General features: G+C 41.5%; 1 protein-coding gene across 2 annotated transcripts in view; it reads right to left on the bottom strand.

The window, feature by feature from the left end:
* UXS1 (UDP-glucuronate decarboxylase 1) overlaps window positions 1-24934 on the bottom strand; it is a 65912-nt gene extending 40978 nt beyond the window's left edge. The window contains exons 1-5 of one of the 2 annotated variants that reach the window (XM_087757543.1): window positions 24694-24934; window positions 11731-11758; window positions 8715-8763; window positions 6570-6613; window positions 2412-2472 (exon numbers count right to left, since the gene is read on the bottom strand). In XM_087757543.1, coding sequence (XP_087613669.1) covers window positions 2412-2472; window positions 6570-6613; window positions 8715-8763; window positions 11731-11758; window positions 24694-24790 — 279 coding nt within the window. In that variant the 5' untranslated portion in view covers window positions 24791-24934. Of the gene's footprint in view, window positions 1-2411; window positions 2473-6569; window positions 6614-8714; window positions 8764-11730; window positions 11759-24693 lie in introns of those variants that run through there. The other variant, XM_087757544.1, reaches the window with a different exon arrangement.
* Window positions 24935-25957: the final 1023 nt, after the last annotated feature.

A 25957-nucleotide genomic window follows, 5' to 3' on the forward strand; every position in this document is an offset into this window, starting at 1 on the left:
GCAAGGTCAATATATGTCATTTCTAAATATGACTTCCTGCAAATCACAATGACATATTAATCTACAAAATCATATAGTGTATGTGAATCACTTCCACATCAAAATTTAAGCACCAGCACCTGGGGCTTAAATAAACATTCTTTAATACGACATCATTAATAAAAATATTTAATTACTTAGCAGTGCCAATATGCTTGGTAACTTCAGCAAAAGGCACAAATATTACTGATAATTTCCTCAACTAGAGGCACTTAAAAGTTTGTGTATTCGCTAGATGGGTTGATTTCTGCTGTCTGCAGACTCAAAACAACTATGTCCCATCTGGAAATTTTTTTTTTTTTTACTTATTTTATGCTTTAATGGATCTACCACATTCAATTCAGAAAAAAACCCACACAACAGATTGAACCAATGTCAACACTATCATCCATAATATTAACAGAATTCCTTCTCTTGCACACAAAAGCCTGCGGCCTAGTCACTTCAGAGAACCGAGCAAGTAGATAAATCCTGCACAACAGGACAAAGACTTGAGCTCTTTTGAATGAAAGTGCCAGAGTATCTAGTCTCAGCTGAAATACCACTGCTACTAGCGATCATCTCCAAATAGATGCAGTATAACAAAAAATAACTGCTAGAACTGCTGTCTGACCAGGTCAGCTCTGTGGAGACTGCATTCAGAGAACAATCAGAATTTAGAATGGATTCCAGGAAAAGGTGCAGTATCAACAAAACATGAAGCAAATCATCTACCAAAGTTCAATTGGCTTGCCGATTCTTGTGTTTACTCCTGAGAAACTTCCAAGTGTCATGCAAGGTCTACATGAGTCCTCAATAAGCTGACTTAGCTGCTCAGAACATTTTTCCTGTAGGATTATGACAGCGACATTCTAACAGAACGAAGCTGCCCACGTGGGCAGGAGGCTTGTGAAAGCCCATCTGAGTTCCCACTGAACTAGTCCCCAACCACAACAGAGAATGAACGACTGAACAACTCATTGATCCTTCTGGCCAGCTTTCTCTTTAGTAATTTAAACTCTACAAAATATGTGGACACCAAAAAGCTATTCATCTCCAGGTCACCTGAAAACACTCCTATTCCAACTACATGCCATCGCTGTTGAAGCAACAGATGACTTCAAAATATCCAATATCTTTAAGAGGCAAAGTTTAAAAGTTAATAGTAAGAGCTCCATAGCCTATTAACAGCTTGCACTGATACTTTTCTTGAAAGTACCTTCTTACTTACACAAAAAACATGACATTAAGGTATCTTTATTACACTTAGACATATGAGCACGACTTCCGAATTTTCAGAATTAACCCCTTCTCTGATGTTTTCCTCAGTGTACCTTCCACATTCAACAAGGGAACAGGGAGCCTACAGGTCTATCTCCTTCAGACTGTCATAAAGATGACAGAATAACACTGAAGAACTAAACTAATTTGATAACACTTATTCTTTACGAAGTTTTGCAATAGCAGTAAAGACTACTGTCTAATAAAGCAGTAAAAACAAAATTCGTTTTTAATTGCATCTTTTCAGTGTTTTTCTTCAAAATTTTGAAAAGTCAAAGCAAAGGAGAACATCAGATAAGTTAGGCACTTTAACAGGGATCTGGGACAGACACTGCTCCCTACTACAAAGGCAGAAATTCATACTTCTATATTTACACATCTTAAGTAGCTGTATTTTCTCCGCCTCTTCAAAATGTGGCGACAGTTTTTTTTCCCCAGGACAGACAGAAACAAGAAAAAAAATTTGGACACAGCTAACTTCAAAAATATTTGTAGACAAAACTGCTGTTGCAGCACAGTTTGCTGAGTTTAAGAATGCCTTGGATGACTACTTGTCCTGACTTAACCTGCTTTCCTCTTCCATCCTAAAACACCTGCAATGCTTCAAAATATCAGAAACGACACAGAAGATAACAGAGAGATGAACATTCCCTCAGTCTAATTAACTGGTCCTTCTTAACAGTGCTGCAGAGCAGCTACTTTCCTAGCCTTATGACTAGATTTTGTCCAATTCAGTCACACAAGCTTTCTGTCAAGATGTGCCTAAAAAGTTTCCCAGTCTCTGCTACTTTAAGCCATCTGGGAGCACAAGATGAAAGACCCTTTGGCAACGCAGTCCCGAGATGTTACAAGCAGAGAACAGCAGCTCAACTGGCAAGTCAAACCTCCAAACCAGAGCCCAAGTGTATTATCTATATGCTGAGTTTGAGAACATCAACACAGAGTAAGTGAAGTACTACTCTAAACCCTGCGCAGCACATATGACATACAAGGTAATTTACTTTATTCCTGCTCATGTCTTTAATTAATCCTACAAGACTGATTACATTCCACAGATTTTTTTTTTTTTTTTTAATTTCCCCAAAACAACCCCATAGTAAATACCAACTTACCAGGATTCTTTTACGATCCTTTTCTGATAAAAATTTCACTGGTGGGTATTTCTGCGTGAAACTATGAATATTTCAAAACAAAGAAGAAAAACGATGTAAGTTTCAGCCTTGCTTCTTCTTTCACATATCTGACTTTGAAATACGAAAAACTACTCTGACAACCTCCCATTCTTAAAGTTCTGCTACATGTATGCTTAGTCCTTTTTTCTAAAGAAGGATCTGGGCCAACATGAGAAAATGCCTATGCTTTGTAAAAGCACAGTGAGAAATATCAAAATTGATCTGCAAAACGTGCTTTTAAAATTTCTGCTTAACTGATTTTCTAGAATGAATCACTTGACTTCTGTCTTTTGAGACCAGAACTGGTGTCAGGCATGGCATCACAAGAGAATAAAACAATAAAACACAAGGAGTAATTGGACTTTTTTTTTTTTTTAATGTTTTAAAAAGCAAGCAACCTTCTTAAAAGTTCTGGTAAAGAAAGCAAGTTGTTTTGACATCACATTGACTTCAAACATTTCTCCTTGAAGTTTCAATGTGATGTTACAATATAAAGTTTTAATTCTCCTTAAAGTTTCACAATAATCAATGCAAAGTTTACAATCAGAATGTTGAAGAAACTTTTTTTAAGATTCTTCAACAATATTTACCAGAGAGCTTACTCAGTATGAAAGCTAATTCTAATTTTCTTCTCAGAAATAGCTAGACTGCCACTGTTTTGATGGTCTTCAAGCTACATCCACTTAAATTTTTTTTTGCACCTTCTTCTTTACAGGAACTTAATCAAAACTAAACCATCCTAAAATAAAACTGTGTGACATATGAAGCTTAGGTGCTCTCTCAAGCTTAAAATTGATGCTCAGAACCTTAGATGATGTCACGGACATGGAATTATATCACTTCTTTCTCCCCCCACTGGCATGCATTCTGCATACAGCAAAAAGTTCCTCCAAAGGAAGGTGTGAAAAAAAGTGTGAATTTTATTTTATTGATTTATTTCAGCAATTAGCATTGTAGTCTTGGCAGTATTTTAATAGCTCAGGTTTTTCTTAACTAAATATCAGTGTGATGCTGGACAGAAATCAAACTATGGTTACTCTTCTCCTCCAGTAAGTGCACGTGCTAGAGATGCAATTGGATGTAGCATGCAGGAGGTATACATGCCAAAACTTCACACTGAGACTACATTTTCATCTACTCACAGATACACTCTAACCGACCTGACCCTACACCTCTGATCCTGAAGCACCCCCTCTGCTTCTAGCCTGCAGTACTGGCTCAACAGGAATTCTTCAGAAGCAAAGCACAGATGCTTCTGTACTCGCGTCAACTTTTCATCCCAGAGTGAAAGCCATTTTCAGTTTCCTGGATGCGGGAAATACGGCAGCGGAATATTCCAATGTTACCCATACAGGGAACCTGAAATAAGAAGCTACCTACACTTGCCATATATCACCACACGGGTCACTAACAGTAACACTATTTCTTTGATTTAAGATGAGAAGTAATGAGAAACAGCAGTACTTAAGTATAACACAGACACATAAAACACAGCCTTCCTGTGAAAGAAAGGCAAATCCACCAATAACAACAAAAGGCTTATGGAGTTTAAAAAAAAGTGAAGTGCCAAATAACTTGATGCAAGGTAAAAGTCAGTCTCCTCCATTTTTAAGACCACTATTTTAAGGTCACTTTAATCCAGCATGGAGTAATACTGCTGCCAAAGGGATCTCCCAACCATTTTTGCTCCTTCCATTACACCAGTACTAGCTTACAGGCCGTGGGCAGGAGTCTGGAACTGATCCAGCTGAATGTTCATCTTTTGGCAACAATGTTGAGTTTATCTTGACCTAATGCTTGCTTTGATGACTACACGGCAATGCTTTTGCTGTGCAAATTAGTAATAAAAACTTTCCAACTTTAGCTTCAGTTAAACAATCTCTTGTCATGAGACTAGCATTAAGGAATTCTTGTCTTTCCTGCTTCCCAAAAGCAGGACGATGGCTTGCTTTCACGTTTTATCAGCTTATGAGGTAAAAAAACCCATCGGCACTAGAGAGTAAGCTTTGCAAGCAGGATCAGTCTTCAGGTGTCTAACAGTGAGTAGTTCTTTACTGTCACTTCACATAGATATAAAATTCAAAAATTATAAATTGCAACAACCCACATGCAGTTGAACCAGCAGAGGTAAATGGCTACAATATTTGAAAAACCCAACAACAGCAAGAGCCCATATTTTGATATGGGCCATAAGAGCCCATAAGCCCACATTCTGTGAAAGTATAATTCCCAGATTGGCTCATACAGAGGTAAAAAAAATATTTTGATTCTTTCTCCTCATTGCTAAATATTTGAAACAAGACTCACCAATACACTGCAAACACTACTCAAAAAGAAAAGAGCATTTAGATGGCTCCTGTGAGAAGTTTTAACTTAATGGTTCCACCCAACAACTCATTGCTCATTTGGAAAAATATAACAATTACAAAAAAAAAAAAAAAAAAAAAAAAAAAAAAAGAGCGCCAATCAGGATACCCTCCCACAAAGGTCCTCTGTGAATGGCAGAAGGAAATACCTGAACTGCCAACAACTGCAGCTGAAGATATACTGGGCTACCTATAAAGATTGAATAAGTCCATTGAATAGAGGCAGGACATAAAAAATTTCATATGAACATAAAATCTTTACTCTATAATTTGACCGTTATAATTGGTATGGTAGTATCACATACAACTGCTACAGGTGATGCAGTCTGCAATTTGTTTCATGTTGCCAATACATCGCCTAGTTTGATCCATGAAGCTCACACTTATATTAAGAGATGAGCAATCAGATCAGTATTCTCACTGAAATAAATTGCATGTCGCAGGTCACCGAATCTTTCAAATCAATTGTAAAAAAAATAGAACTGACAACATTTTTTCTTTTCTTTTTTTTTTTTTTTTTTTTTTAACACAGCACAGGAAGGGTGGGAGGAGGAGGGGCAACTGCTCACTGGCAAGACAAAAATCAAAACACTGCAGGTGTCAAGCATACCTCTGGCCAAGAGCAATGGGATTCTGCCCCCCTCTCCTGAGAAACAGCACACAACCACCAGTATGCCGTATATAACCATCCAGGCTTACTGGTACTGCTTGGGTAAGTCCAGACTTGACCCTCTGTAATGCAGCATTCTCAGCTAGTGGTTTGCTTGGGACATCGACAGTGCCACCTGTGAAACAGTATTACTGTCAAAAGCAGCACTGTCCCTGTCAGAGCTGACAATTCCCACACATATTCCAGACCTTATTTTGTGATGAAAAGCATCTGCCCATGAGGGCACTCAGACGGAAGAACTGATCTAGTGGAAAGGCAACCAGGCTGGGGAGCGAGGGAGTTATTTTGCAAAGAGAGATTGAAATGCCTGGTTTCCCCATCCAGCTTACTATCAGCACTCGAGTGGTTCTGCTGGCACAAGAGTGAGGAAACGACGTTGCAGTGTGGACGCAAGCAGCCAGGGAGAAATGGATCAGGCTTGGATTTTTGTTTTTTTTTTTAACAACTATGTCAATTTAAGGTGCTTGCGGCACTACAGCATATATTTAGTATCTGCAGCTCATCAAAAAGCTCGTCCGCTTTTCCTCAACTGCATCATCCAGTTTAATCCAAGATATCACATTCCCTTACAAATCCTGAGGGAAGCAAGTCAGTCAGGCTCATCCAAAGCACACGCACAGACTATGAGTCACAAGCAGATCACTGTACATTAGCTGAACCGTGGTAACTGATCACAAGTGTGGGAAATGTGAGGTAAAATAGATTTTCAGTCTCTTGAAGTTGAAACCAATATGTTTTAGCACACACCTGCGTTGAACTTACTAAACCATGGTAATCCGTTCACCAACTGGACTCAAACCAGCAAATTCCTCCACAGGATTTGAACTTTACAAAAATCCAGCACTCCCAGTTTACTTCAGTGGGATTAATCAACCTGAATACCTTAAGCATTAATGTCTTCCAGCACTCAAGGCCCCATCCTCACTTAGATATGACAAAAATCCAAAGGTACTGAGGGTATACGCAAAACATTTCTCTCAAGCCTACAACTACGGAATTCACTGCTACAGAACAGAAATCGTGCTTTTTAACTGCTTCCCAAATTTAGCAAAAGAGACGTACCTTTTTTCTAGGTCTTTGATTTTCTCCCTTAGAGGTGCAACAGCCTAAAATAAAGGAATAATATTTAATCTTTGAAGATTAGAACAAGATTCACATCACAAAACCTGTATGTAGGAAGTTACTTTGGAGCACAAATCATGGCAGTCTCCTATTAAGAGCTTCACTGAAGACCCTCCAAGAAACTTGCACCTTAAAGCATTCTTTATGTCAAAAAATCCTTGAACATTTTTCACCAAAAAATCAAACCACTTAGTACAGTGTGAAATCCCTTAGCTTACCACTGAAAACAAAACACCTCAAGGCTCTGAGTACCATAGCTTTGTGGATAAGAACATCCAATGTTATGATTCCTGTTTGGCAAAGTGAAGTCACAAGTGACTTGTCTGAGGTTGTCAAAGGCAATCTATATTGAGCAACAACACAATAGGACAGTCAGTAAAGCCTCAACTATTTAAATGGACAGCAGATACACATACTTAAGAGTACAAAGACACAGAGGCATCAGTTCCAGTGCAAAGGCTATAATTCTCTCAGAACATAGTAGGCGAATTTAAAGAAACATCATGTTTAAAAATCTAAGATATGTTTTACATCATGATTTGAGGGTATATCTAGGCTTTTAAAAAATATTAAAAGGAAATTTGTTAGAAAATACAGTTCACCTACCAAGATTTCTGTTTGCATTTTCACTGCTTTGAAAGACAGAATCACTTAAATCGGCATCAGTTTCAGGTTGTTTATTACAGGACCCAAACTTCTAACAGTCCTGCCAAATTTCAACAAGTCCCTGAACTCTTGTTTTTAAGTTTACTAAAACCTTGTCACAAAATTTACCATCTAGGACCATACATAAGTTGAAAGCTATCAGAGAGTTATCACTTGAAATGGTACTATATAGCAACGCATCACCAACCACCATTAATTTGCTTTGTACAAATATTGCTGGTTAGAGCTAAACAATTCAGGAACTTCATGAACTGAAATAAGCTACATAATCATGTATAGAGGAGATACAGTATTGTCATTTATATTCATTAAATATCTAGCTCCATGGAGCAGTAAATAGTTCTTGAAACAGTTATACTTATTCTGATGGTTCCAGATAAGTAAATCTTTAAAAACAAGATCCAGAAGTGCTCAACTTCTTAGACCTTACAGTAACTCTGATCTACCCATTGAATTTCAAGCATTTTACCATTCTTAAACAACTGGGATTTTCAGAATGCTTGTTGCAATGTTTACCAGGACTTTAAAAAAAAGAAAAAAAAAAAAAAGAGAGAGAGGAATGCAAAAGACAAACTAAGAACACAATCCTTCCATTGATTTTTAAGCAATTTCAGTGGGCTTCTCGCTGTGTCCAGAGGAACAATTGCTATATAAACCTGTTGGAATACAAGACACTAGGCAGACCAGACTACACTGGTACAGTCACAAACACCCACACAAGGGGTAGGATGTATTGACCTCAAAGACTTTTGTATCTATGAAATTCTTTGTTTTATTGTTGTTAGACTGGAAGTCTAAAAACATCCAGAGAAAGATGTGTTGCACACATTCTTAATATTTCACAACAAACTGAGGTTGAAATGGAAATTCAGAGGTACTGGTCCAGAGGGTTAGAACCACTGGTGTGTTCAATACCCATGTCTACTCCAGAAATTGCCAGGACTTGTGCTTAAAGCTGTGGTACTGCACACTATCCCTGACCAAACACACTGCTACCTTTGTTCATTAGTTAAGAACAAAACAAAAACATTTTTGGGAGGTTTCAAACTTCTAATGACACTTTTATATACTTAACATTTTGTAAGGGCAACAGAGGAAAGAATTTGTGTACATCCTTCATTCAGTAATAAAAAAAACTGTTCTCAGGAGGACTCTACCACAGCCTCTGCAGCAAATGAGACAGTAGAGCTATCACTTTCAAGAAAGGTTTAGCGGAAAAAAATAAAGAGTCACAGACCTATGTTGGAAACTCCACTACAGTGAATGACAGTTCAAAAACTTATGTACAGACACAAATCCAATGCTTTGAATGGTTTTAGTGGAACGAAGAGAAATGAGAACTAAATACACCTTTTCAATATCAAATGAGTGAAATGGAGCCCTCAAAAGAAAACAGACTACAACTATCAGCAAACTAACCTCCTCTATTTTACTTTCCACCTTCTGATCTCCATATTCTTGAAGAGACCTGTTGGCAAGAAAAGAAAAAACATAATCCATACCTAAGCGATAGTTGCTCCACTGCACCTGCATCATGCTTTTCCTGTTAAAACAGTATCTTCAAAGCACCCCAAGTTAGTATTATTTCAAAGACATACTCAGAGCAAATGAAAGCGGATGGTCCAATTCCCATTGAAATCAGCTAGTCTTGTCACCAAGTTTGGCAGACACTGAACCAAGCGCACAGGACAGTAATAACAATAAAGATGACATTCATTTCACAGAGAAAATTAACTTCATTGTAGAAAAGTGTCTAATCACTGCAGTAAGGTAGGGTCAGCAGAAATGTTTTTGAGTGTAGCTTTACTATGCAAATACCTAAGATGTTTTTTTGAGGGTCTCTGTTTACTGTATGCTACCAAAACATTTCCTTTTAATGCCACAACTATAACCATAATTTCAATAAAAAAGAGAGAAGGGCAAACATGTCTAGCTTTGACTTTGAACTTTTACAAAAACAAGGGGAAAAAAAAAAAAGCTATACCAAAACTTGTTGTAAGTGACCATCTGATGGGCAACACTGACTTAGCACACAAATGCTACTTGTTTGAAATGAAGCCAAGCTTATACACTGAAGGGTGTCAAGGTAACTTGTGAAAAGAGAGTACTGTCTAAGTTGGTGCCTTGCACAAATCTGTGTGGTCTTATTTAGCATGTAATTGTATAAAGCATCTCAATCAGTTGTGTTCATCCTTTGAGTAAACTTCTACAAGTGTAGAATACGTATTTTTAAATTTTACCTCTTATATCTACTCTATGCAATTTTCCTTAAGTTTGCATAATTCTTTTTTTTTTCCTCAATTAAACCTTCTGAAAGGGGAATTATTTATCTTACAGTAGTAAGTTTTTGCATTCTAGAGGATTCATGGGTATCCAAAATAAAATGGAGTTCTTTCAAATAAAACAGAGCTCCTTTACTTGGGACCTGAAGTCATTACACCTAGGGAAACAGAAGGTCCTTTGTTAAGCAGATATACATATGCCACACTGTTAGAAGTTAGAGCAGTGATTCCTTTCTGTAAAACTCTCTTACTAAAAAGTCAGTTCAGTCTCTTACCGAGGCAAAAAACTTATTGACCAGATTCATTTTTTTGTAGCAGTAAAGAGTGCACTAAATTCCTAGACTAAGACGCACAGACCCTCAACCATCTTTTCAAAACAAATTGTAATTTATTGTAATAGTGGCAGATAAAAACCCTCCAGTTAGCATAGTATGAATTTACTACAAGGAAGCAATATTAAGTAATTCTTTTGAATTTTTCAAATGTTTTCCCAAATAACAGAAATTTACAAAAAGCTATGCAAACAATCTGTGGAATACATAGCCTTTCCTCTCTGCTAAATGAGCAAGGAAAATTTGGAAAACCTCTCAGAATATAAAAAGGTTCCCTCAAAAATCGTTCCTAGTATTGTTTATTCACAAATCCTGGAACTTAAGGACTGGCACTCTGCAGTTTAGTTTTTTAATGAGCTCTTTCTCCTAACAAAGACAATCTTATTGGCTGAGGACCAGAAATAAAGTTTTCCCCCTCGATAGATCTATAATGGACACCTCATATAAGAAGTCAGATGCAGCTAATGGTAGAATTTGTAAGGACAGCTTATCAGGGAACAAACACACTGGATCCCATGCCCACCTACCCTCCTCGAACCCCTCTCTGAGGTTCCTGTCCTTCCTTTGGAAATGCTCAGCTGCTCATGTAACAGCTGCTAAGCTGCCATAGCGTGCTGGTCACGATAACATGGTAATCTAAATGATATCTCCACCTGCAAGCCGCAGCAGCTCAGCAGCTGTTTGCCTAACAGCTGAACACTTTGCAGCAAGGGTGGGAAACTCCAAGAGAAGAAAAGTGGACAGCTTGGGACAGGAACAGATCCCAGGGTAAGCTGTCCTGGGTGAATCAGAGCCCACAGAAAATTCATTAATTTTCTTACTTTGCCTCAAACTTTCTTTACTCTGTGCTGCTAAGCATAGCAACAGAGTACCAAAACCCTTTACTAGCAAAACAACATGGCGAAATATTTTGTCCTCTATGCACAAAGACTTTGTTGTAGGGAACAGACTGCCCCATATTCTCCTCTTCTTCAGTTGTGTCTTCCTGGGGAATTTTCCCAGAGGACAAACACTCACATGCAAGCAGAAATGTTGTGAAAATCTGTGTGTTTTGCATGCGTATGCTATGCCTTCCTATTTCTAAGGGCAGAAATTCTGGGGGACAGTGGAGGATTTTTTTTGCTTTTCAGCAGTTAAACCATCAGATTCTCTCCCAATTAATCGTGAAGGAGAAAAAACCCTCAAAACCACATTTGTAATTCTAGGTATGGAAACATAATTACGGCAAGCAGTGGAGGATCTGCTGCTCTTCAATGTTTAAGCCCGTATTGTCGCTAAGATATGGTCGGATCTGTGCTGAGGAAAAGCAGAATCCAAGCTTATGTGCCCAGCTATGCCAACGAACTTGCCTGAAAACATCTCCAAAATCAGAAGACGAATTTGTGTTAAAAGAAAGAAAAAAAAAAAAAAAAAAGGCAGATGTTGAAGTGAGAGTAAGATCCTGAGCGAGATTTGCAGCAGACATACAACCCTGTTTGAGACTGAACACCTGACTGCCCAGGGAAGTGGCTGAGTCTCCATCCCTGGAGGTATTTAAAAGATGTGTAGATGTGGTGCTTAAGGACATGGTTTAGTGATGTACTTGGCAGTGCTACGTTAACAGTTGGACTTGCTGATCTTAAAGGTCTTTTCCATCCTAAATGATTCTATTCTACCTTGTACTTAAAAAATAGTATCAGCTGCTTGGCAACCATCCAAACAACAGTGTGAGCTGCTGTTCTATTTTCTCCCTACTTGATATACAGTGATACATTTTGATGGGAAAGGTAAGTTAATTTTATTTCAGATAAGGGCATTCAATACAAACATTATATACGTTACCTCATATTGACAAAGTTTCCCCATACAGCTGGAAAATAAGACAAGAGAGAACGTTATTGTCATGTAACAGTACATGAGATCATTTTTTCCTATCATCACCAGAAGGAATTTAAAACAATATTAAGTATGTTAATCACAAATTATCTAAATAAGTTGCATACATAATACACACACACCCCCCAAGTGACTAGAACACAGTTTAAGAGTATGGGAGGAATTCTGATGAAATTACATGAGACTATAAAAAAAAGTAGAAAAATACAGTAATTCAATAAAAAAGGACTAGACTATTCCAGTGCACACCTGGAATTATGTGACCAGTACATCAGCAGATATACTCATCTGATCATTATACCCACACTATATTACATATACTAAATATACAAGAATTCTCTGAACTATAATTTGACACTGCACACAGATTAAACAAACCAGAGCTCTGGACTTGTTTTTTAGGGATATTGAAAAAAATGGCAAGAGCAAGAAAGGAGTCCTGTAGACCTGAACCACATGAACTGGAAACTGCAGACTGACAAGAGTAAAAAGACTGGCCACGCCAGGCGATAGCTGAACCCATCCAAAGAGGTGTCACAACAGTCCTGCATTGAAGGTAGCAAGTGCTTGTGTGCATGTGAATTCTCTCTCTTGATATGCATATATTGTGATGCAGACACAAAAGGTACCTAAGCAATGTAACCAAATGCCTCACTAAGCAAACAAAGATCATTTATTACGCTCTTTGTATGGAAAAATGTTTTGAGGAAGACAAACCGCAGTATGAAACAGCACAGCAAACATGTATCAGCTGTTTCTCTGTGTTCATAAAAGAGTCATCTGCCCAATTTATTTTCTACTAGGAAAAAACAACCCTGAACAGTTTCAGAAGTGATTACACAAGGACTATCAGAACACTGATTTTCCTTTTAACTTGCAACTAGGACACAGAATGTAGTTTAAAGTGAAAAAATGAGAAGCCATAAACCAGGCGACACCACAGAGTTGACAACTTCAGATCGTCAAGACAAACAAGGTTAATACGGGACAGTTACGCAAGGGACTCTGCAACGATAAGCAACACCGGAAACATACCCAGAATATCACCAGAAAATCATCCTGCAATTGCTCTGTAAGAGACAAGGCTCAACCTAAGGATCCAAATTACACTACATCTCAAGAATGAGGAGTAGCCTATATACAGTATTAACATACGTACAGAAAGCTTCTGAAGCGTCCTCAGTTTTTGTAAGCCGCACTTCAGGTCTCACGTAGCAGCTAATGGAGTATTTTGCCTAGATTCAGGCTTTGCACGTACGTTTTCATGATTATTACTTATTGATCTCAAGCAGACGATGAGGTGTTACAGAAACAAGAAAACAAAAAATGCTGCTACAGTCACAGGCACTTTCTAGGCAAGAGAAGAAAGGAAACACACCCAGGAAAGAGGAGCAGGGAGGACACGAGTGAGGATGCAGTAATGCACTCGCTGTTCCACCCTTTAGGGGAGGACAAAGCTACTGAACTGTTTTTCACTGCTGAGTAACTCAAAGAGTAACTCGAATCCATGACAGACTATCAAACAAACTGCAGGAGGGCACTGTGATATCTGTGGTGGTATCATAAAACCTCTGTCGTCTTCTGGGGAAAAGTAAGGAAGCTTTATATTAGAACAGATGATCAATAAAATCCAACTGAACTTAAAAACCACTGTGGATTTTATGTTAATTAGACAAAGTAAAATCTCTGTGGGAAAAAGGGATACAGTGTTGAGCACTAAGTTAAATTCAAGTTATTTACCGTCTGGCTAGGATTTTAGAATTACTTATGATAACATTAATGGAAAAACTCTTCTTTTTTTTTTTGCAGTGAATGATGATCATCTGGCAACTACAGGTACAGAATTCCCAAGTTATACATTACTCAGCTATACTTACAATCAGATAATTTTCTGGGCTACAGAAACCCGCACAAATAATGTAATGTATTGTTTACGCAGTGGCAGGAAACATCTGGGCTCAGTTGGTGAAGCAGGAATTGATGAAAAAAATGAGTCGCCAGCTGCACCACAAATACCACCCTGCCAGTTTTGTTGCAAAGACAGTGCAGCTACATTGCATACAAGAAACTGGCTTCCTCAAGCAAACGCGTTAATTGTGCGTGCTCAGTGTCCACAGCAGGGAAGGGGAGCTCAGAAAGGCATTCGTGTACTTCCGGAAACACTGTGCTCGATATCCCAGTTCTGGAGGAGTACACGACCTTCCATTAAACTTCTAGGAAGCGTATTTTTGTACCACTGCAAAAAGAGAACGAAACGGTAAAATGAACCACATAGGAAATACCATACGCAGGGATTTGAAGAACCCTGAACTCTCTCTCGCATGCAGAGAGGTGCTGCAGAAACTTGCTTTAACATACCGCCCTCAGAAAGGATTCTGAATGCACAATGCTAAGGATCTCCTCTTTGGCTACTCCGTGTTCACGTACAGCTTACATCAAGGCTGCAGGAATCAGAGGTAAGGTTTTGCACTACAGTGGAATTAAGGTTTTGTTGGTTTTTTTTCTAAATGCACACCACAATTGTTTATATAATGGCTTACACAGCTCCAGAACCACCAGTATGACTATGGCTTACAGGGGATTTACTTGACTTGTCCCTTCCTTGCCCTAAAGGTTATGCCAAGGCCAGTCTGACATTCGGGCAAGGATGATGGAAACATATTAAGGCAAGTGGGCCCAAATCCAGAGAATGATGAATGATGCAGAATTACAAGCCTAAATCCAAGACAAAAACCCTCACAGGCACCATAAAGCCCCTTGACAGGTGCACCAAGTTCAGGCACCAAAAGCTGCAGAAATGCGGATGGTTAAAAAAGCTTCCATACCAGCAAGGTCATGAATCAGGCACTACCCATCAACCCAGTTTTCAAAAGCATCATACTCCTAATGGACCCAATTTGAGCAAACACTAACATAGCTGAGCACCTCACTGTAAAAGTCAGTCTTAAAAAAATACAACTAAAAAAATTTCTAACTCTAAAGCCAAATCTTTTAAGCCAAGAGGTATTCTTTTCAGGATAATATTCCTATGCCAATTCTTAAACCTTAGAGATTTAACACGCTCACCCCCCACAGGCACACACAGTAGTACTCTACAAAGAACTTCCTATTCATCCAGGTAAAGAGCATTCATGGACAGAGACTCTTCCTGCCATCTACTGAAACTCTGTGCAAGGGAAGAATTCATGATGAATTGGACTAGACAGACAGAAACATGACTTGTAACCAAACAATTGAGACGCTCACCTACAAGAGAGAAGAAATACAGGTTTTGCTTATTGTCTCAAAGACTATTTGTAAAGCTCACCCAATGACTGATTAAGGTGATAATAAGTTACCATTAGGGGAGAGATCAGAATATCTGGATTGTTCCGAGACACATGAAAGCCTGGTTTAATGGCCTGTAGGAGAAAGGTGTAGTCCTATTTTGACTCTACCTCTTCTGGGATGTTTTTTCCCCTCTGCATCCCTTCCATAAAATAATGAGAACGATCATTTTTATCGTAGCGTTTTTGCAAGGATTAATTGCAAGTACCATGAAGATTAAAAATACATCAGAGGCATTAATCACTCCCACAGGCACTACACTTTAAAGTGACAGCTTCCAGAGAAGAAGGATGACATGCCTTAGATGAAGTGATAAAGAGCTGTACTTTTAGAAAAGAGGATATTTGTTTCTTAAAGCCTTAATCACAGTATTGTTATTAAAGAGGTATTGACATTTTGCCAACTAAACATTAATCACTCATGGTTTTCAGAAAACCCCGATCCTCTTTTTTGTTTGGTATGTTGTTTGTTCCCCCCTGCCCTGCCTCTGAGAGATAAAGCTATAACTATTTGGCAAGCACAGCCTTACGGTAAAATTGTTGTAGTTTCCAAGACTTCTCAAAACTACCTTACATGAAAGCCAATCAGTCACAGAGGAGTACAGTATGGTTTTCTTTCTACTGAATACATTTATATTCCTGTAAATTTGAAGGTTTTTTTATTTTTTCTAGAGAAGACCCTGTCTGAAATTATGCCAGATGCAGAGCTGTAGGATGACTGGGCTACTTTCAGCAAGGGAATATTCCAAAAGCTATCCTTTGGATACAAGCCAACTCTGCCTGCATGAAGTAAAAAAAACCAAAAACCAAAAAACAAACAGTTAAGTCACACTCAAAAAAGTACAAGCAATTTGCTATTGAGCATCCACTATTAAAAAGACACTTCCCTATCTATCATAGTCAGACTTTTAGCTCTGACCAGCTGGACTTCGTAGCAGGCAGGAGTTATTCTTCTAGAGCCTCGGAATATAGGAACAGGATGTATGTTTTCACCTGAATGTCCTTTGAGTCTGTCATCTGCAATAATACTTACTGGACAGGTTTCCATAAAACACAGATTATTACTCTGAGCGCCTCACATGCCTTAACTCATTCGCAATAGGCTGGAGAACCAGAAAAATAACGCTATCACAACCTGAAGGTGGGGAAAAAACAGAATCTCAAAGGAAGCCTGTGCCTTTGACCCAGGATGATCCCTCTTCTGTGAGTCTCTTTGAATGACATTAAAATCAAGTCATAGACTATCACAATGCACTGACGGTAATAAACACTCATAATTTGGAATTATTAGTGACAATATTAGTTTCAGCATCACATACATTTTAAAACAGATGTTTGAAAAAGCAAGACCATGATGCCCATAGAGATCCAACTGTATCAAAACCAGATGCAATCTCTTTCAAAACCATTTTCTTGCCCAATGGCTTTGTTGTTTGCATTTTCAAGACAGTTAAAGAAACTTTTACACAAACTTTTGCCTAAGTAGAGTTACCTGAAAACACAGGAATTTTTCCCTGTATCGCCCTCCTTACAACCTCGGCTCCTCAGAATAAAAAGAGTACAAGATGATGTTCGTTTCAAACGGAGCTCACTATCAACAGAAACAGCATGCGGGAACAATATGAACTGATATATGGTTGTAACCTGAATTTCTAGAGCAAAATCATAAACTCTGAATGTCCAGAGTGAATTGTTTCAGCCAAACTTTCTATTTCAGAGAGATGCAATGTCATTCAAAAGAGGGTTTTTTTTCATTCAATCTGTCTCTTCATAGTCACTCAGCAGTTTCAGTCTCCTGACTGAAAATGAGCTTTTTGTCTCCAGAGGAAAACTTGACAAAAAGGAAAAACAGGTTTGCTCATAAAATGCTTATTATTACAGATGCATTAAAGTCTTAATTTAATTCTTTTGCAGATCTCAATTAGATATGTAATAATGTAAAGAAAACTATTATTTCCTTTAGGAAACTATTATTTCCCACACAACATCCTTGTCGCTAAAATGGAGAGATGTGGGTTTGACGGATGGACTACTCAACGGATAAGGAATTGGCTGGGTGGCCCCATCCAAAGAGTTGCAGTCAATGGCTCAATGTCCAAAGGGAGATCAGTAACAAGCGGTGTCCCTCAGGGGTCTGTATTGTGACAGGTACTGTTCAGTATCTTTATTAATGACACAGACAGTGGGATTGAGCGCACACTCAGGGAGTTTGCAGATGATACCGAGCTGAGTAGTGCCACTGAGGGAAGGGATGCCATCCAAAGGGACCCTGACAGGCTTAAGGAGTGGGCAAATATGAACCTCATCATGTTCAACTAGGCCAAGTGCAAGGTCCTGCACCTGGGTCAGGGGAATCACCAGTATCAATACAGGCTGGGGGATGACAGGGTCAATAGCAGCCCTGCTGAGAAGGACTTGGGGGTACTGGTGGAGGAAAAACTGGACATGACCCGGAAATGTGAGCTTGAAGCCCAGAAAGCCAGCCATATCCTGGGCTGCATCAAAAGCAGCGTGGCCAGCAGGTCGAGGGAGGTGATTCTGCCCCTCTACTCTGCCCTGGCGAGACCCCACCTGGAGTGCTGCGTCCAGCTCTGGGGCCCTCAGCACAGGAAAGACATGGACCTGCTGGAGCCGGTCCAGAGGAGGGCCACGAAAATGATCAGAGGGATGGAGCACCTCTGCTATGAAGAAAGGCTGAGAGAGTTGGGGTTGTTCAGCCTGCAGAAAAGAAGGCTGCAGGAAGACCTTATTGCAGCCTTTCAGTACTTAAAGGGGGCTTATAACAATGATGAAAAACTTTTTACCAGGGCCTGTTGTAATAGGACAAGGGGCAATGGTGTTAACCTGAGAGTACGTTTAAGTTAGATACAAGGAAGCAATTCTTTACTGTGAGGGTGGTGAGACACTGGAACAGGTTGCGCAGAGAAGTTGTGGATGCCCCATCCCTGGAAGTGTTCAAGGTCAGGTTGGACAGGGCTCTGAGCAACCTGGTCTAGTGAAAGACATCCCTGCTCATGGCAGGGGGGCTGGACTAGATGATCTTTAAAGGTCCCTTCCAACACAAACCATTCTATGATTTGGCCAATGCATTTCAAACTGCATTTTATAGTCTAGATTCCATAACAATAAAAAACCCCGCAATTGTATCCTAATTCCAGTCGTTTGTTAATTTGCTTTAGAAAATTATTATACTGATGAGAGTATGTTGCAATATTAGTGGAGATAACAATATACAATTGCTAACCATAACTTGGTATTACGGAATGTCACCTTCCTGGGTGAAGTTTATGATTACGCCTTTGGGGAATGTAAATTTTTTTTAATATTCAAATTATTTATTCAAAGTTCCGAACAGGACCTTCGATTTTCATCCCCACATATACTTGAGTGTGCCTGGACATCATAAAACTTTCTAGCTTTGAATCTACTGGCTTGAAAAAGCAAAGTGTTTTGCATATACATTGACTACCTACAAAAGGTTTGTAGGTAGACAAGGGAGACAAGAGAAGGACTTTGACCTATACCTAACTGGAGTACTATGTAATAATTACATTCTCAATCAGGCCAAAATTATTTTGGCAATGTGAAAGCTAAGCAATCTAAATTGCTAACACCCCTGTGTCCCCTTTTCACTTAAAAATAGAGAAAACTGAAAACCCTAAGTGTCTTCCCTTGAACAGCAGCAGATGATGAAAAAACTATGAAATAACATCCGTCTCCAGATAAATCTGATCTGCACAATTCAAATGCATGAAATTTGTTGAGAAAAGCATTTTCTCCCTTTGCTTTAAAGCAACACAGCAGATTAAAGGAACCAACAGAAACCTTCTAAGCCAACAGACCGGTACATGCTGCTGTTAGGGCCACACATCTCCCTGTTTCAAGTGAACGAAAAAGAAAGCAGCAGAACTATTATCTCAACAACTGGCATATATCATATGCAGTTTTACACAAATCACGCTTTCCTCAATCTAGACAGCAGTCCTCATTTTTCAAATGCCTTAAAAAAAAAAGGGGGGGGGGCACTGTCTTCTTTAATTTAGCCCTTGACCTTCTCTTTGTTTCCCAGACACGGCTAGCAGAACTGTGGGACATTTTTCAAGAAACTCAAAGAGGCAGAAAATATTCCACACTCCCAAGATAACAATGATACATCAGCATGCACATCAAACCCCAGAAACTGAGCAGCCACCCAAGGTAACATGACTCAGATCAGGGTGGCAATCAAATGAGGGGTCATGACTCAAATTGATTATTTTCAGCATTTTATTTTAAGTTTCTTGACTGCTACAACTGTTTTCAGCAGACTCACAGCATGCTCCAATGGTCAGCACTGTAACTGAAACAAAGTCACTTTTCCCAGTTACCTTTTACAAACCCCTTCAGGTAAGTTTGTGTAGTAACCCCCACCTCTCCTTCCCTAGGGTCCACGAATGAGAAGTTGAAAACTACCAGTTTCAACTAAACTTACAGAAAAGAAACAAGCAATACAAATGACAGGGAAACATTTCCCCTTTGAAAAAACACAGAGGGGAAAGAAGATAAAAGCTCTAAGAGTGTTTGTACTTGAGTAGAATGATGACAGCACCACCTCCCGCACACAGAAAAGACAAATACTAAGTGGAGATAAAATATTAAAGACAAATACTGAAGACAAATATTAAATGGAGATAAGCTGGGAACTGTATGGGTGAATTTGTCTAGGATGCCAAAAAATTGGTTTAAAGCATCATGGCTAGCAAAGCAGAGTTGGAGTCCATCCATTCCTGACAAACCCAACTGAAGCGTGAACATATTTTCATACGTTACGTGGCTACAGCTAGTTGGAAGCCTGATGAGCAGGGAACTGGAAGCTGTTGAAGACCGTAAACTTATTTGCATAAACCCACAGATGAAAGGCAGCTCTGCAGGACATGAAGCCAGCAGGCAAATGTTTCTCGTTTGGTTTTCTGGTGGAGAATCCATGGCATGCTGACATAAAAAGCAGGCGAGCCTGATGCCACATCAGACCATTTCTAACTCTTCCATGGCCAGTCAATCCTGCTGTCTAGTTGTAACACAGCTGAAGAAGGAAGATTTTTGGTATTCTCCACAGCAGTGCTGAATAACTTTCAGACAGCTAGCCTGAAGCAATAGGACAGGACCAAATTCACAGCTACTTTTCTATTATGAAAAGTGAAAGTAAAAGCTTATCAGAACACAACATTAAGTAGCATTTAACCTTTGTTTTGAACACAGGCAAGACAAGCAACATGCAAGGGGCTGGTAAGATTCAAACCGAAAAGCTTACTCACTACACTGCAGGATGTACTTCCCTCACATTATTTTGACATTTTGTTTTTAAGTTGTTTCAGTAGCTGTGCTATAATTTGTCTTATAGAGGTAACGAGGTCTTAAGCTTGGATCTCCTGACAGCAGTCTACTGTTCCTTCTTTTTTCCCTTGGAAAAGGAACAAGGCTACTGACATACTTCCTCAGAACTATTTGATCTACAAATAAGCAAAGACAACTGTTCTACTTTACCAGAAACAGAGCTCTTAACGTTATTTTCATTAAGAACATGCAATTCCCTTGTTATAACAAGACATCAGTGGATTATTTACAGTAGCATCAAGATTAAAGCAAACCATGCAGATGGATGAGCTCTGGTCTTTAAATCCTGGCTACAAGATTTTACAGTATATTTCCAACAACTTAAATAAGGTCCCGATTCTACAAATACAGCCTCACTGTAGCATCTCAATATGTCCATATAAAGCTGAATAAGCATTTAAAACTTCAAAGGGAATGAGTTTAAAGTGTCTATGTATTGACATGCCAACCCACAAACAGGTGGGCTTTTTCAAAACAAAACAGAACTCTCAGCCTGCATGTAAGTTACTCATATTGTAGTGATACTGGATTTTTTTTTTTAACAATATCTATTTAATTGGTTGCTGTTTTATGATCCATCTACATTTCTCACTACAGACAACAAAAATCAATTAAATCCACTTCACTTGTGTTTATAATCACCTCATGTACTTAAGCTGTGGTTTCACAACAGCTTTAAGATGATACAAGTGGAGCCCATGACTGAAAGGATTTGTTTGGGTCCACCTCCACATGCCACCCCCCCCCCCTTTGGTTAGCACTAGCACTCCCACAGTATCTTGCTGGGGGTTAAATCAGAGAAAAGCTGTAGCAGACGACTTTGTCCCTTTAAAAGGGCAATGAAAATTCATCCTTTGGGCAAGGCTTCCCATTATATGTAGCACAGTATAGCCATGCAACGTTCACAGAAGGAGATAGCACTGCAAGTGAGTCAGTCAACTAAGCTCACTGTCTCCAGATTCATCACTTGGGCGATGGGGAACAAAATCACCCCTTTCACCTAGGGCCTACAGATGAGGTAAATATAACTGCTGGTTAAACTCTGTTCACTTCAGTTTTGCCAGGGAACAGTTGCTTAAGTTACAACAGCTTTTAATTGCCTGCTGCATAGAAATGCTCCTTTGGGGTTCCATTCTTATATACACAAACTATGCGTAGCACACTGTTTCAAGTGAATAACTATTTTTTTTTAAATCAATAGAAATTAGACTTACAGAAACGAGACATGAAATATTACTTTAATTCAAACCCAGATGTAAAGTAAGGATACTTCTTACTCTAACTGCCACTAGAGAAACCAGTGAAGTCCATAAAAAGAGTTCTAGGTATCTTTTAATGTGAGCCTGACTGTGCACCTCCTGTCACGGTGGTACTTTAACCGATGTCAACAAGACTCCTTAGGTGAGACACTAATTGTAGACCTGCAAAGCGTGTGATGGCAATGCCGCCCACAGCACTCCTAGCTGCCCATGTCAGCACTGCACAACCTCCTCAGCTGGGCCAAAAGAGCTGTCTGTATACCCACGCTGCCAAATGGTTGTAGCCTGAAAAGGTGACCTTAGTCCAGCCCAGTTCTTTTACCTGGTGCACAGCACAGAAATTTAAGTCCTTGTAGGTGGTGGATGCTGGTGGGAAATGGGAGATGTGGAGCAGGGATACCTAAGCCAGCCTAGCCATCCGACACCTTGCACTGTGAAACTACCAAGAAAGCCACTCAATGACTCTTCAGGGAAAGAGAGCTGAGACCCTTTCAACCGCCTGCCATAAGCTCTTCCTCTAGTTTGCAAACTCTCATAAAGAAGTTCTTCAGGCATGTTTGTAACAAATTTGCATTCAAAGGCAGAAGCTTTTCATGAAATCAGACACTTTTAGAAAAGATACTCCCTAAACATTCTCTCAGGGTTTCACACACAAACTGACAAAATGGCACTATCAAAAAAGTCCCATCTCCTAGTTCATAAAAAAATAACGTACTTGCCAAGTATTTCATTCTCTGTAACATAATGTGCTCCAAATCTGATTCCCTGTATACTAACACTGAATGGAAATTCATGGAAAGGAGGTGCACGGCCTGAAAACACTTAGTCATTTGGACAGCACTTGAGAAAGGAGGAATGTAAGAAGTGCCAGCGCATACACCTACACCAGCAGATCAGTTTTCTCAGATTCTATGCTATTTTAGTCTGGCATTATCTGACTGCAACCAGAGCACAGTGATGATTCAGTAATATTGCAAGGAGTGCACTTTTAGGATAGGGGGATGGGATCATAACCACTTCCACAGAAAAGAAAACAAAAAATAGTCTCTCTAGAATCTATTAGACCAGTGGCATCTGCTAGCATATCATACTATATTGAAGACACCAGAGCCATAGCTAATGATTCCACTACTTTTGACAACTAGTCAAAAGACTGAAAAGCATAGCAACCTGACACATTAGATTCAAAACATATTCCCATCAGACACCAACCTTTTTGCCACACTGATCTCCAGTCCCTCTGCTCCTCCATTTTTTCTGAATCCCAAAGAACGACCAGAAAAAGCGGTGAGAAGACTTATGTGACTTGCAGCCCAAATAGCAAAAATCATACGGCATTTTTTCCCTTCCTTAAGGCTGACTTTTACCCACAAAGCTAGACAGCAAACACCAACTACTGTCCATAAAATCCAATCAATAGCCAGGTCCCAATGACCATGTCAATTGCCACTCCATTCCAGTATTTTAACAGCAGCCTAGTAACTTTGTTTTCAAAAATAAGTATCATTTTTGGCAAAACACCAAGCACTTTCCAAATAAGAACAGGCATTAAGCTGTCCCTGCTTCAGTATGCATGGAACCTGAAGTCACTTGGACAAACAAACTGTCCTAAGAGTCAGCGCTGGCACATAACTTCTACGGTAACAGCAGTATCTAAATAATGAGGTCCTGCAAACACAGTAACATATGGTAGTAAAGGGAATTCCAATGTTGTGTTTCTGGGGTAGGAAACACCACCTCTTCTGCCAAAATGCTTGAACTGTACCTCTCCACCCTCCCAAATGCAAAGGGAGGATCCTAAATCTGATGCACACACCCATCCCTGAAGGTAGTTCACCTATGTGTGTTCTGGAGCATCAAGAGAATCACTCGTCCCTAGCTAAGCTGACAAGACTCCAAGATCCTTCCTCACGGTGTTCCATCTACATAAAATCTACCTAAGTCTAAAAACAGAACAGGCTAACGTCAAATAAATGGAATACGAAACATGCAACAGGACAAGAAAGGGAAGACAGCTGACGGGACAGCGTTATAAATCTGAGACTCAGATAGAGTCACGCCTAATAACTGAAGTCATAAATACCCTGTCAGTGGTTATTCTAAGATTTTCCCAAATACCTTTGTGCCTCTCTTCAGGCTCTTAAGGCTCCAGCTATGTGCCGAGCTAACAAACAAACAAACATTTATTTAGCCCCCCCAAAGGACATCGGAGGATTGTACGAAAAGCAGACACGAGGCCTGCCCTGGAAAACTTCCTGGCAGCCTCACCTCACACCGCTCCCAGACCAGGTGCAGACCAACAAAGAGCGGTCTGAGGAGCGGCCGCGGAAATACTCCTCCAGCCACGTCTCGCTCGCACCGCTCCCTCTCAGCCCGGGCAGCCCACCCCGCCCCACCTCACCTCACGCCTGGGGCTCGGCCCGAAGGCCGGCCGGCCGGCCGCCTGCCGCACGGCAGGGCCCCTTCCCGCGGGGCACCGAGGCCGCCCGCCCCCGGAGGAAGCCTCCCGCCGTGCCAACGCCACCCGCAGCCGTCGCCCCCAACGGCCGCCGAGGGGGCGCGGGGGGCTCCTCCCGGCGCAGGGCCTCGGGACGGGGCAGGGGGAAGATGCCTGACGGGGACCCCCGGGCGCCCTCCGCCACGGCCCGGCCGGCTGCCCGCCGGACTTGGGGAAGTTTCAGCGGGGCGGGGGGGGGGGGGGGGGCGAGGAAAGGGAGGAAGCCCTCAGCCCCGCCGCCCGGAGACGCGGGGGGCCGCGGGGACGCCCCTTCCCCGCCGGGGCCGGAGCAGCCGCGCTGCGGCGCCGCGCAACCGCGCAGCGCAACGGGGCGCGGGAGGAGCCGCCACCTCCTCCTGCCCCCGGGGCGGCGGAGGGCACGGGGGGCCGGGGGCGCCCGGCCAGCGGGCAATGAATGGCCCGGCCAGATCCGCCCCCACCCCCGCTCACTCACAGGCGACATAGGCGACGAAGGCGAGCCCCATGAGCAGCTTCATCCTCCTCCGGTTGATGGCGGTCAGCAGGCGCAGCAGCGGCCCCTTGCTCACCATGCCCAGCGGCGGCGGCACGCAGCGCCGGGCGCCTGCACGGCCGGCCACGCCAGCGGGCTCGCGCGCGCGCGCGGCCACCCACCGCTCGGCTCGGCTCGGCTCGGCTCCCCCCGCCCGGGAGCGGCCCGCGCAGGCGCAGCGGCGCCCGCTGGCTCTCCCGCCCCTTCCCCCGCTGTGGATGCGGCCGACGGCCGGAGCGGGGGCGGCGCATGCGCAGGTGCTTCCCGCCGGGCTGCCGGAGCCGCTCCCGCCGCCGGGGCCTGGCGGTGTTGCTGTGGGGCCCGTGCGTCCGTCTGTCCGTCCGTCCTTCCTTCGTAACAAGCGACGGGGTGTTGGCTGGCGGCTGCCGGGAGGGGGCCCGCCTCCCCCACAGCGCGCCTGAGGAGAGGAGGGGCGCCCGCAGCCTCTCCGTGCCCTTGGCCTGGTCTCTCAGGCTGCTCCGGTGTCGGCGGCCTTGGTCAGCTCTCGCCTCCCGCCGTGGTGGCCCTTGGGCGGTGACCTGCCGGGACAGACGGACGGGCACGGGCAGACACATAGACAGAATGTGTGTCACGCTGTCTCCTTCAGTGCCCGGTATTTTTCAAAATACCTCAAAATTTGCCTCATCCCAAGCGTGCTTTCCATATCTGCACATATCTCTGCTGTGGTAAAGGAAAAATTTGGGGACTTTTTTTTTCCCCTAAAGTAATAGTTGATGCATTTGCCTCTGTTTAGGATAACGAGATTGCAGTAACTTTAAAATGGTTTACATTTTGACTGCGGCTTCCATCCAAAGTCCTGGTGGCCTGTTGCAAACTGCAGATTCGTATTTGCCTGGAGCGGCAGGCACCTTCCTCACGTGTCAAAACGTGCTCCTGCCAGTAAAATACACCCACTTAATCTGAAGAGAAATCTCCCTTCACAACCCAACCTTCCCCTAGTCTGGCCTTCGCACAATTTCTGAGGGATTTTTTTTCTCACACTCGTCTCCCACAGGGGAAGACTGCGAGAACAAGTGTTCTTGAATTAAATTACTAGATTCGATCATTTAATCTCAGTATAGAAATACAGCTAGTTTACGCCAAAGAAACTATGACCTCAGTCAAACAGAGACCCACACAGTTAGCAAGAGTTAACCCCTCCTTATTACGAGGAGTAAAGTCCATCAAATGTGTGAGTCTCCGAAGG

This window comes from Nipponia nippon, unplaced genomic scaffold (assembly GCF_047370975.1).
Source record: "Nipponia nippon isolate SJK-2023a ecotype South Korea unplaced genomic scaffold, ASM4737097v1 scaffold_2, whole genome shotgun sequence".
NCBI classification, from domain to species: Eukaryota; Metazoa; Chordata; class Aves; order Pelecaniformes; family Threskiornithidae; genus Nipponia; species Nipponia nippon.